Genomic DNA, 14,152 nt, shown 5'->3' on the forward strand with positions numbered 1-14,152 from the left:
TTTCACGTAGCCGATTCTTTTTGTTTGTGTGTTTTTCAAACATGTTAAAACACAAACTAGCTTAACTTAAAACATCCTGCATCTTTTCATTTTTACTCACTTTTCCTCAACCAATTTGTATTATTTTTTATTCGAAAACGGATTCAGCTAAAACTGCTTCTTGTGACCCGTGGACTTCATGATATATTAAGAAATGATCGAGTTTGGTGATCTTCCAACAGACTATTGGTATTCCAAACTGCTTGCCTCTGTTGCCTGACTTGTTTTTGTTTTCACACGAGACTTGCTTTATTGAAGAGCTTATCAAAACAGTTCACAAAACTTAACAATGTAGTTTAATTTTACTTTAAGAAATAATGACTTTTTGTGTTTAAGTAACAAGAAATGTATTGACCATGTCCATCGCAAATAACCACCAGAATTGGAAATCAAAGACACGAAAGACTATTCCACATCTGCTGCTTATCTCGATATTTTCCCACAACGAAACCAACAAGACAGTTTTTCACCAAGCGGTATCATACACACGATGAATTCAATTTCTCTGTTGTGAATTTTCCATTTCTGGATAGCAACATACCAACATCCCCAATCTATCAAGATTTTTGTGTTAGAAGTCGTCAACGGACGGACAAACTCGTAAAACAGGGTTTCAAAAGATGCAGGTTGATGAAAATTTGGTGCTTATTAGGTTGCCTGTTGGTTCCGTTGTTGAATATAGTGTTCGCATTTGAAAACGTGACATTACTTACTTGGATAGACCAAGATTCGCATGGTGGATGTCGTCGATGAAGCAGAAGACGTTTTCTATTCCGGAACACTTGGTCTTATTCTTACACTTTTTCAGGAGTATCCTGTAAATCTTTCTTTTGTTCATAGTTTGCCCTAGTTTTACGAAATTTGAGTTTTGATTAAGAATATGTTGACATGTTTGTTTTCTTGACTTTTTTGTTTCCTGTTTTGTTGGAAACCATTATCAGTTTCTTAAAATCTGTGGGATCAACCAAAAGATGGATAACATTCTTTTAAAAGGAGACATATACGGCGTCAAATATATATATTTTATATTGGGAACTGAATCCTGGTTACTAAATATATTATATTACTTTTAAAAACGTGTATTTTATCACTAATAATGTTGTTACAAATCATACACATGGATGTCAAATTGTTTTGGAGATATGAAGTGATATGAAATCGCGCTTCAAGTTTCTAAACATCAAAAGTGATAATTTAAAGGCATAATTTTGTAGAATTATTTTACTATTGAAAATTCATAAACGCTGTTATTATATTTCATACGAATACGAATATAATTGTAATGAATGGAGTCCCTTTTGAGATATTTGAAAGCTCTGACATTTTACCGTGTCGTGTTAAACGTGGTATAAATCATTTATTCCTGGTGTCGTGTCGCATAAATGGACTAGTTCATTATATTCGCGATCAGCGTAGGTCACGGGAGGCAAAGCGTATAAGAAAGAACGCGCAAATGATAATTAGATCATGGAGTGATAACAGTTTAATTGATATTGTACGTGTTGACCGAAAGACTTTTCAAAAAAAAATGTTTGACCATTACATATGAAGTGTTAATTAACACAGTCAGGGACAGCACATAATATTCTTTCCGCCATCAATTCCTGTTGTCTTCATCATAGTATCATGTGGACTAAATCATCAATACCTGTGGTGTTCATCATCAAATCCTGCGGACCCCGTCATCACTACCTGTGGTTTCCTAATGAGCACTGCCAGTGGTCAGATTAATGATGATCATAAAATCTCTTTGATATAATTTTACTACATTTTATTCTTTCCCTTTGTGATTAAATATATCGGTCATTTATCTGATATACCATTCTACGCACTTTTGCAGCGGCGAAGTGATACTTGTTTTCGTTTTTTGACAAGTGTAAATTCTTCGCAATTTTCTGATTTCTCCCAAATGTACGAACCTAACACGTCCATTACTACCTTTGAACACATTTACATAAAGGTTTTGAAATGTTTCCAATGTGTGAGTCATTTCGCTTTCAAAACCAGTATATCACACGAAAGAATTTAAAGTGAAGAGACTGTAGGTGGAAAGCAACTGGTAAGTTTGAGTTAACTCCCTTCTCGCGCTGTATATTTTTCTATGTGTTCATGGGCATTGATCTTTAATCTTTGTACCGAAGCTGTCGTAATAAAATTAAAATACAAACAGGTGTAAGTTCACTTTAAAACCAACACGTCTTGATTGTATGTTCTGTGATTCATTTGATACGATAAACGGGTTATAAAAGCAAGACATCGACCGGATTTATCGCTACTTTTTGACAGTGTCTGGAATAAAAATACAAACATCAACGTATAACTAGAACTACTGTTCGCATTTTCCAAAGATAACAGTTAGGTGCAACGTTAAAGCTCATCTGATTTTTTAGCCTGTAACACAATATATGGATCTATATTTGACTGGGATGACGTATTATATACAATTTACGAAATTTACTGCATTACTGGGCTAATGCACTTCCCCATCAAAATTTTGAAATTTCTTTCGATCTAGTTGGATTTTATCATCGCTTTCCAGATTTAAAATTTACGAGTTCTAGAAGGGAGAAACAGTTGTATTATACAGCTCAATTCATTATCTGGCGCTTCTGTATCTTATCTAAATTTGTATCAAAATGCGCAATTCACTTGTAGAATCCACTGATGTTCATTGAATGATATTGGGTGTGAAAGAATTGAAGAGTTGATCCCACTTTTATCATAGTAAATCGATATAGATTTTATCAGATTTTTTTTTCATTCAAGACTATTTACAGGCCATATCAAGCAAATGGAAGTCAATTTATCGATTTCATGTTTATATTTACATATTTATTCATAAAAACGAAACTTTGCGTATTATCAGCATATCTAAGGAGGAAGAATTTTGACCACAGGGAAAAAGGTTTATAATATCAAGAGTTCGAGGGGTATATATATTTGTAATTATAGGTCATACCCGGGTAATGTAACGTTATCAAAAGGATAATCGTGATAGTAACAACGGAATATTCAAAAGTACACCAACTGGAGCCAAATTTCAAAAACCCATCAATTATTAATCATTGTTTCGTGTAATCTTTCATTGACAGTAAGCGACAGAAGCGGAAGGTTCCCAGTAACGTCGCTAGGTTGGGTGTGTTTCTAATTCGTTCAGTTATTCATACGAACTCATGTTACAAACAGACGGACATATGTTTGGCTCTGTTTCAACAGACCCAATGGCTGCATGAAAAAGTCATCGTTTGTGTCCTAAATTCTGCGGTGTTTATTTCAAATAGATGAATACACTGCCTATTTGACAATATTTATAAACAGTTTTATTTTCATAAGAGGCATATCATTTAACAATTAACAATATCACAGTGAAAACGTTTTTGTTGTGTTGCAGGCATACGCGTTTGGTTATATGAACAGTGCGTGCAATCCCATTATCTACGCTTGGCGGTTCCCGGAGTTCCGGCAGGGCTACAGGGATATACTCTGTAAGAAGCCACAATATACATTCGCCATTGGTATGTGTACTAACACTAATCTCGTGAGGAATGAAAGGGCTAATTGTACGAAAAAATATTTGAAATTTTTAAATTCAATTTATATATTAAAATTAAGATAACACAGACAAATTAAAAACAATTAAAAAAAACGCCATTCTGAAATGCTGTCTTTTTTTCCTCCGAAATTTTCGTATAACGCCCTTTCATTCATTTTTCTCCTGAGAGAATTCTTATTTACTTTTTAGACTAACTCATCTTTTGTTTAATTGCAATAAAAAAAATTAACCGCATATTTCAAATGATAATATAACTCCGAGATTTGTTGTCATTTCTAATAGTGTTAGGACCGGGATTAGGAACCTTACACTAAAAAGGAAGAACGGTGGTTAAGAACATTCTTAGAACGTGTGTCTTGCTAAAGACTTTTTATCATATCTAACCTTATTAAAATATATGCCAATTAATTTTCTTGAAAATTATTCATTGTGTGAAATGTTTATCATGGTCTGTTACAATGACATTATACACCTGAAAATTTATGCCTAAATGACAAATGAAAATTAACTTCCGCGAAAAACTATTCACCAACAAGTCGATAGATAAAGTCAAAGTCAGTAACATGAAGCACAATCGAGAAAATTAAAATGAAGTACATTTTAAACGTTTTGGAGATCTCAGGTAAAAATAATAAGAAAGACGTCCAGTCAGAATTTAAAGTATAACGCTGTGTGCACATTTTTATCTAGAAATTTCAAGTTACCATAAAAACACTAACACACGGTTTTCAATAACAGACATAAATTTGTTTATATAATCTTCCAAAATGCAATATTTCCATATAAGTTAAAACGATAATCAGGTAAAATCGCTCAGTCTATTGGGGATTGGGGATGGGATTGCCGATTGGGGAACAGGCCTAAAGTAGAAGTGAAAATGTATATATATATTTTTTTATTATTATTATTATTTTCACTCCACCCCTTCTTTTTATCATTTTCTCCCCCTCTCCCCCTCTCATTCCCTTTTTATCATTTTCTCCCCCTTTCCCCCTCTCCCCCTATCATCCCCTTTTTGTCATTTTCTCCCCCTCTCCCCCTCTCATCCCCTTTTTTATCATTTTCTCCTCCTCTCCCCCTCTCATCCCCTTTTTATCATTTTCTCCCCCTCTCCCCCTCTCATCCCCTTTTTTATCATTTTCTCCTCCTCTCCCCCTCTCATCCCCTTTTTATCATTTTCTCCCCCTCTCATTCCCTTTTTATCATTTGACTTCTCGATCTATCCTGCAAACAATTTTTCTTTAACAACAACCATTACTTAACTATAACTAAGCGAAATGTGTAGTAGATATGCAGTTTCTATGTTACCAAACTGATGCCGTCTGAAACAGCTATAAGATCTTTTATTGTAAGCAGTACTTTAACCTTATAAGCTATCGAATGGTTTGTTTGCGTTTGATGCCTTTCTGTGAATGTCCTTTTCGGCACTGCTCAACCAATAAGGACTCCACGAATCAGTGATCTTTATATCAATACAACATAACACGATACTAGACTGTGCCTACTGAGCTAATGCACCTTCCCATCTACATCATGGCATTGCTCTCAATCAGTTTTGTCTTTCCTTAGGCGCTTCCTAGGCTTCAAATTTTAGGCCCTTAGCATCACTGACGAGACCTAGAAGGGCGAGACAGCTGTATGATGCAGTTTTAAGTCATTGCTTGGCTCTACTGTATCTTAATCTTAACATGTATTGAGAGGTAATATTCAATAGGTTTTAAATAATTAGTTTGCCAGAACTTACCTAGTTTTAAAGTTTGTATTGATAGGTGTTAATCATTTGTGTGCCTTTTGTGTAACCGTCTGTTTACGGATTATCTCCTCACCAGGAAAATGCATTGAAATTGTTCAGGGTTTCTTTAAATGTGCAATTGTGTGTCTTCTGTGCAATTTTTCAGTATTTTTTGTTTAATTATTCATATTGGAAGTGAGACCACATTTACCATATTTAACACCATTATTCATACAAAGCGATTTCGACGTTAATTTTTTCTGTTGATGATCTCAATCATTATGTCATTATCGAATATTGCCAAAGACAACGCCGTCTATTTGTTTGATATATATATATAAAGCAACGCCGTCTATTTTGTTTGATATAGATATATAGCAACACTGTCTATTTGTTTGATATAGGTACATAGAAACACTGTCTATTTGTTTGATATAGGTACATAGAAACACCGTCTATTTGTTTGATATAGGTACATAGAAACACCGTCTATTTGTTTGATATAGGTATATAACAACGCCGTCTATTTTTTAGGTATAGATATATAGCAACACCGTCTATATGTTTGATATAGGTACAAAGCAACACCGTCTATTTGTTTGATATAGATATATAATTTGATGGCATATTTTACCGAAGGAAGTGTCTTGTTTAATTGCATCATCTAGGCAGGACTGCACTAATGATGTACAATTTTATAAAGTATATCATTAACAATTTCGAATCTAATTGAGTTACCTTACATTTTTAATAGTATCATATTACGAATATTCCAATTATTATTAAAAAGGGGTTGCATAATCTCCCATTTAATTGAGTCTAAGGTATTCATATTTTAGATAATTTTTCCTGTCACTACTTAGCAGTTTACTAACATTATGTGGCCGTAAGAACTCGATATTATAACGTTATCATAAGTTATATAAGTTATACCCGTTATGTCGAAGTTTGGTTGAATAACATAATAATTATATTGTTCGCACTCAGTACTATAATAACCATTGCTTCGCCGTATAGTGTAATCGCGTTCATGGTAAAATAGCGCTTGGTACACTTACATTGCTTATGTCGAGATAGAGTGAAAATACTATTTTATGTCTTTAAATGGTAAAATAACTCTCATTATGTCGATATTTGTCTGAATAACATAACTTTTGAAGGCATGTGATCAACAACACATACTGTGTCTACATCTACTAAAAATGACATCAACTAGTGGTAGAATAACACTCACTATATTAATACGTCACAATAACAGTAACATCCATTGTTTACCTGGTGTGTTAATTAAAAAAAATGCTGTGCTACAAGGAATTTAATGTGACAGCATAAAAATTTCAATTGATGCAGTTATTACAACAAAAAGTGACATTTAGATCCGTGTTGATATACCTTTTTCAAACATACTCAAGGTGTCTCCTTTGACTACTTGTGGTGGATGTGGATGTTTTACATTTTCTAAAAAAAATATTTTTGTTTACCACGTCACATCCCCCACCCCGTTTTATTATTAGTTTAAATACTGATATATGGTGACTAGTTGACATTAAGAGTGCTTGTATGAAAGCCGTAACAGTCTTCGTAAGTAAAATATATGAACAGTTGTGTTGCTATGGTGATTTTAGGACCACTTGGTAGGCCAGTAGTGACGACACGGAAGAAACAAGTTCGATCTGTGTCGGCATGTACAACAATTTCCAACTCAAGCAACATTGGAAACACGCGCACTGCGGGTTCCAACGGCAGCGTTGGCAACGGTAACCCGAATATTGTCATTGCACGTGGTGTTGTGTGGTTTGCATAGTTTGGATTTTGATGTTATGCATATTTTCAGTTGATAAATTTTTCAGTTTTTTAAGATGTACCACCGATTTTGCTCAGTAATTTTTCACTACATCAATTTATACAAAGATATCAAGATGCCCCCCATTCAAGTAGACTTGATTGACTTTCCTTTAAAATATTTCACTCTTTATGTTCCAAACTTGAAAGCTGGAAGGATTATTTCACATTCCCTATGGTATAGACATTCGCTGAACAAGATCTTTTAATTGTTTACAGATCTTAAGACTCTGCTATTTACGACAAATTACAGCTTGTGATTAAACAATTGTATTTTGAAGTGCGTTGTTAATTTCCCCGTGTGCCAGTACCGTTGAAGATTCCTTAGACCTTATCATAATAACATTCTATCCACTTTTTAATCTCGGTCTCGAGTCGATGACCGTCAAACTTAAACCACACAAAAAGATCGGACAATGCGCGATTCACGCCTGGGTCGGCTTTCAGGCGATAGTTGTGTAAAGATATCGTCACACAGATACGAAAAGTGTTTATTTATTTTACATTTTTCCCTTTTAACCCTGTTTTAATTTCCTCTTGTGTTAGTCACGTCACTTCTAGTCATATGGTTAGTGTCTCGCCGCTTCTTGTACATGCGGAGAAGTTCAGACAAGATTGGAAACAACATTTTCTTCTCCAACTCCACTATACGTTTGCGGCTCATATGCAGTAGATGACGTCATCATATTAAGATAGCGACTATTCAGTTTTTCATGCAGGGTTTTAAAAAAAAAAGTTATCGAAAGACAGCAAGTTTTGGAAATAAAATAAAGCTAAGAACACATGTATATTTCTGGTCGCGTTTATGTTTGAAATAATGCACTTAATTAATATATGGAATTTCTGCAATGCGAAATCTCGTCAAATCATGTGGTCAAGCTGTTACCCCATTTTCCATTACAAAATATGTGAATTCATATCTGTTCTAAATTTAGAAACATGCCATAGGTGTGAACTGATAGACATTTCGATCCGTGTGCGGCAATTATCATTTAAAGACCGACATAGGCGCGGGTCCCTTCTTTTCCGCACGGAGTTCTGAGTTCATCGACTCATGACAGAAACTAAAAAGATTATAGAATGCCTGAATAATTTGATTTCTTATTTAATTAGCCATTTGATATTGTTAGTAACGAAAACAAACAAAGTCACATTTCTTGGCATGATGAGATGTTTTGTTTTTATGTTTGTGTTATTTTCGCCAAGAAGAGGAATTCTATCTTATGTATATTTACTACAATAATACATTTTAGTGGTCAGGCATGCCTGGCATTATTCTCTGGTTAGCAATTTTTTTGTTTTGTTTGTTTGTTTGTTTGTTTGTTTTGTTTTTTTTTTGTAAATATGACAAATAGGCATTTTAAAAATTCCAAGGATTTTCAAATATTTTCAATCTATTTGATTAACACACAATATCTTAAGTTTTAGTTATATGTGTATATTTGTTGAATCTGATATATTTAATGTGCATGCGATTTAGTTTTCATAGTTATCGTGGTCTTGGACGAGTTATTTACCTTCACTGAAACTTGTGCTCCGGGGTTAAAAAAGTAATAACTCTCGTCAATACATCGCGATATTTCGAGGAGGGCAAATGACGTAGTATGAAAGTGGACTTTTTGTATGAAAATTATTTTAAAAAATAATTTTTTGAACTTCTACAACTATTTTCATCAATAAACAGTTCCTGTTGTAGTGAGATGGTAAAGCTAGAAAGACACACTGCAAACATCACTAAGAAAATTTAGTCCATTAAACGGAACTGATCGGCTCTAATTCCAATTCATCAGGACTGCATGTTTACAGAACATACCATAATCAAAGTCGGTATCAATGCAGAGTGTACCTCACGTGCTGAACCATATACATATGTATGACAGCACTTTTAAATATGGATATTAGTGTCCTGTTACACTTTATAATTCATTAACTAAAACGCCTTCTTGATATTTAGCACCGTTTCAATTTTACGACACGCGTCTCTGCATGTTGATTTTATTATTTTTTTAAATAAAGTTTCTTTGTTAAAAGTTGAAAAGTTGATGAAATCGAAATAAATTCTAGATTTTAACGACGAGACAACAGCTATAACTTTGTATTTTCAAAATGAATGCATGTATTTGATGAGTATCGTATGTGGTTTTATTTCTCTCATACGTTTGTGTTGTAACTTTAGAGTGTCTGTTTTATCATAATCACATAATCACGGTATTTTTTCATGTTCTGCAGTTGTATCATTTTTGTTTGTTATGATTTGAAATCGGAAAGAAGAAAAAAAACATTTCATATTACCTATTTTTCGATCATTACTGATGTCTAAACTGCTTAAAGTTTACCGTTTATTCATAAGCAATAATAAATTAATTTTAATATAGATCTATTTAATTAATTCATCAATCAGTTTATTTATTTATCACCAGTAACCATTTTTGACGTTAAAACTATCTCATCGTTTATTATATACCTCCATGGCTCATATCTGATATGTTATTATATAATGGAACATCTTTTTAAAAAATGAGCACATGAGATTCATGAATCTTTTAAACTGTTTATCAAGATCAACAAAACTATATACACGCACGAATTTTCAATTAAGGTTGCTGTTGAATGTATAGAAAACAATTTTATTACATTCAGCATACACTGATATATTCATATTTCTTACGTAAGTTTTTTTCCCTGTTAACAGATGTCACTATCCCTTTGTGTTTTTCGAACAGTTTTTTTACAGATCAAGCTGATAATTTCTAAACATGCATTTCTGATTTCAGTCCATCTACAAGTTTAACTGTAACACGACTGTCAACAGTATGTCAAGGTATTGGAGAAGTTTGGTGTTTATTTCTTCTGTCACGTGACATTTCTTTCTCCTCTGATGACCCTCGTGACATTTGTAATGAATATAAATGGTTTTCTATCACTGCTTCTTTAACCAGTTAACCCCTACGATTTTAATACCTCATGTTTTGTTTTCAAAGAAAATATTCAGTCCTTTTCAAAACTATCCTGAAGCGTAAATAATTTTGTTGAAATTTATCGTTAGAAAACAATTATATATTTATTAGTGTCACATATGTCCATATATTATATTATCCTTTCTTGAACAGAAAATATTACGAAGATCAATTAAACATAATGCTTCATGGATATGCGTTTATTCATTATTCAAGTTTGCGTTCGTACAAATAAACTATGATGATTTTAGTTGGCGAACAAAATCTTGTCATTGTTAAAGATGTCGTGTGATTAGCATACCAAGAATTATGAAAGTTTATTTTCATTAAGCTGATGTTTTATTTCGTTGTAATGGAAAAAGTACAAAATGAAAATAAAGTTTAGGGAAAGAACAGAAAATTAAGAGAACAATTCAAGAAAATCTATACATAATGTTACTATTTTTATCACAATACTTCAACAACGTTGTTTTTAGATATATTGAAATATTTCCATGTATTTCCGTAACGGCATTTTGATGTTGTGGTTTTTCTGCAGTGTTATTCGTAAGAATTTACAAAATATTGACTCCTCGCATTTCTGTGTTTTCTTGTCGATTTCAGCTCTCATTATATATAATTTACTTCTCTCCTATGTTCTGTTGTATGTGTCTGTTTGTTTTCACTATTTGTCGGTGTGTTTGTGTGTGTCATTTGACGCCGAATCTGTTAACAGAAACAACCGTCAGTTGTGATGATATTCATACAATTAATATCACTATGAGAGCCTTACATATGTGTCTAAAATATGAGAAATGTTTTCAAACTATAGTGCTACTTTGTTTGAACCAGAAAATCGAAAACCATAAGTCTTCATATTTTGATGTGAAAGAGTGTTGTATTTCATATTTGACTTGCGGATATGCAGATATTTCCCAACAAATTGGAAAGCAAACACGTTTATCAAATTCCAAGTACAAATGAAATAATGAAAGTTTTCCTTTACAGTCTGTATGATTGCTTTAGAGTCACGTGACCTGTTATATATTTCTAATCACTGTATATTGTAATACTGCATGCACTTTTCTTTGTGCCATTTATAAGAAGTTTGATGAAACGCATGATGTCATCTTAACCTATGTGAACGTGTTAGTTATTGGATTTCATATTGCTTGATGAGAAAATAAAATTGTTATTCAAATATCAAAAGGATTTTAAATAACTGGGTTTATTGACTTCTCCGTTGTCAAGGAATTTCATGAAAATTTCACGTTGATATTTAGCTCCTTTTTTTATTGCATCAGCTTTTTCTATTTATATCCAAAGATTTCAACCACAAAGTTTGACATTATTTTCCTTTGTCATGAAAATGTATCATTATAGTATAGACTTGTTTTGTATGTTTATATAGATTTTGTTTCCCGGTGACATAAATTGATTCCAAATTTGCTAATATTTGCAAATTTAAAGAGATACGACTTTTTTTAATGCAAATTTCCATTTTGTACTTTGGGAGATTCTTGTCAACGCATAAGCCTTTGTTTCATATCTTTGTCTACTCAGTGTTTATGTACCCTCATATCAAAATTTATATATAAAAAGATATTCCAATTGTTCGCAGAAGTAGAAGGATAATGACATTGTCAAGTGTAGTAATATTTTTGTTGATGTCTATATATTGTAGATAAGATGAAAGAACAGCGTCAGTCTAAAGAGGTAGAGCTACATCACATTGATAATGAAAGGGACTCAGTTTTTCTACATGGTGACGAAACTAAAGAGTTCCTGCAAGGGCACAAAGCCACTTAGATGTCGTCCTATCAACTGGCTGTTCTACCAAACCACGTGACCAATATATTTGTGTTAGCACGGTAAACCAGCTCAGAGACTGCAGCTTGTTATTTGTTGTACATATTTTATAAACAAAAAACAGCAGAGAAAAGAAATGTTGTCGAATGGTCATTTATTAAATGACAGGAACATTTCAAATACAACCATAATATCAATCACTGTTGTTATATAACATATAGATCTGAATGACATTAACTTCAGTCTATATGTACAACAAAAAGATGGGGTACAAATTATCGGCACCGATGAGGGGCGCAAGATACATATGCATGGAGGGATATATGATATATAGAAAAATGCACCTCATCACCCCATCCAAAGGATTGTAGATAAGATGAAAGGACAGCGTCAGTCTAAAGAGGTAGACCTACATCACATTGTTAACGAAAGGGACTCATTTTTCCTACATGGTGGCGAAACTAAAGAGTTCCTGCAAGGGCACAAAGCTACTTAGATGTCGTCCTACCAACCGGCTGTTACACCACACCACGTGACCAATATATATATATATGTACACATGATAACGAGATCGTTGCAGATCTAACTATTAGTATTTGAATTCATTTGACAACCGTGCAATTTTAATCACCATTATCCACGCAATAATTTATATCATAACTCTGTTTTCTGTGATATGAATTTAATACGACGATAAGATAACTGTACTTTGTTTAAATCAGGTTGTCCATTGCATGAACTAAAACGAGCCCTAAGTGTAAACATATGATTAAATTTGCCGTTAACACTTTGATGATTTTTACTGTGTAACCAACTTCTGTTCATCAATATGGTGACATATAGTGAGTGTATTTCAGGAGATGTAAAATTGTACAATGCGGAAAGATTTCGAAACTTGTCATTGTTGCTTTGTTTACATAGTTAAAATCAAGGCAGCAAGAATGTATTAAAATATTTATTCTCTTACATAATATTTGTATTTTTAGTTGCAACTAATTCTGATTTCAATACTATATCTAAATTATTGAATCGGAGTTCTTCTATCTCACAAAACACAATACAATGTCGACTAAGTCAATTTCGCACATTTTCTGACGATCTGCTACCGTAGTGTTGGGCCCGTTTAACGTAACATCTTGGGAGGAAATAGAAACAGTGATATACATGGAAGTATTTTAATGTATAGTCCTCTTGATGAAATACTTTTTTTTTCTTTTATCAGTTAAAAATGGAGAGTTTCATTATCCGTTTAGAGATGCATTTTTCTTATTTTCTAATAATTTATTTTTTAAAAATTTCAAGAACATACCAACATGGCAACAAAATCATAATTCAAACTCAAATTCCACAAAGCTAGGGTACAAAATATAAACAAAATAAAGATTTACACGGAGACTCCTGAGAAAGTATAAGGAGAATAAGACCAGGTGTTCCGGAAGAGAAGGCTCTTCTGCTTCATCGACGACACCCGCCATGTAAACCTTGGTCAATCCAAGTAAGTTTTGTGCCGTTCTCAGATGAGAACAAGGTACACAACAACGGAACCAACCGACAAACTAACAAGCATCCAGCATCTTGTCACACAACGAAATAGATCTTAATGAGATCACTATATCGACACCCATACTTTCATCAACCTGCATCTTTTGAACCCTTGTGTTACGAGTTTGTCCACCAGTTTACGACTGATAATGGGAACAGGACCTTAAATGTCGAATCAACAGATACACTTTCAAATTTCATTGACCATTCCCAAGATTTACACTTGTGTTGAAAATATATTTTGTAATCTAACAACAGAACTATTGATAAGAAGAAAGGTTTCGCTGTAGGTTATATATATATATTGTTAAATCGAACTCCTTGTCTCTATAACATCGGCCTAGGCTTTACTCCGGTGATCTTCGCTTGATACATTTCATACTACATCATACTGTTAAATCATTAATTTTCGAGAGGCTTGAAATTCGTTGATTTCATGGTAAATACACTTCACCCATCACATTAAATGCCCGCAAAATGATAAACCAATAAACATTCTATTAGGATTTCGTGAGTAAAGTTTCTTCTTGGTATCTACTGCTAACAAAAAAAAACTTTTTGTAAAAACCACAAATTGTATGAGCCCATCGAAAATGAATGACTTTGCAGTATTGCTTTTTTCAGTTACTGTATGATAATTATGATAATTTATGATAATTATGAATAGTGCTGCAATAAACGTGATTTTAGTAAATATAA

General features: G+C 33.1%; 1 protein-coding gene across 3 annotated transcripts in view; it reads left to right on the forward strand.

The window, feature by feature from the left end:
* The window catches only part of LOC132561902 (trace amine-associated receptor 1-like), a 44,072-nt gene extending 29,920 nt beyond the window's left edge, over positions 1-14,152 (forward strand). For 2 of the 3 annotated variants that reach the window (XM_060226611.1, XM_060226612.1), the window contains exons 3-5: positions 3,431-3,554; positions 6,950-7,081; positions 11,787-14,152. In XM_060226611.1, coding sequence (XP_060082594.1) covers positions 3,431-3,554; positions 6,950-7,081; positions 11,787-11,911 — 381 coding nt within the window. In that variant the 3' untranslated portion in view covers positions 11,912-14,152. The remainder of the gene's footprint in view (positions 1-3,430; positions 3,555-6,949; positions 7,082-11,786) is intronic. The other variant, XM_060226614.1, reaches the window with a different exon arrangement.

Source organism: Ylistrum balloti, unplaced genomic scaffold (assembly GCF_031769215.1).
Source record: "Ylistrum balloti isolate Yb309-2 unplaced genomic scaffold, AGI_CSIRO_Ybal_v1 Utg371306, whole genome shotgun sequence".
NCBI classification, from domain to species: domain Eukaryota; kingdom Metazoa; phylum Mollusca; class Bivalvia; order Pectinida; family Pectinidae; genus Ylistrum; species Ylistrum balloti.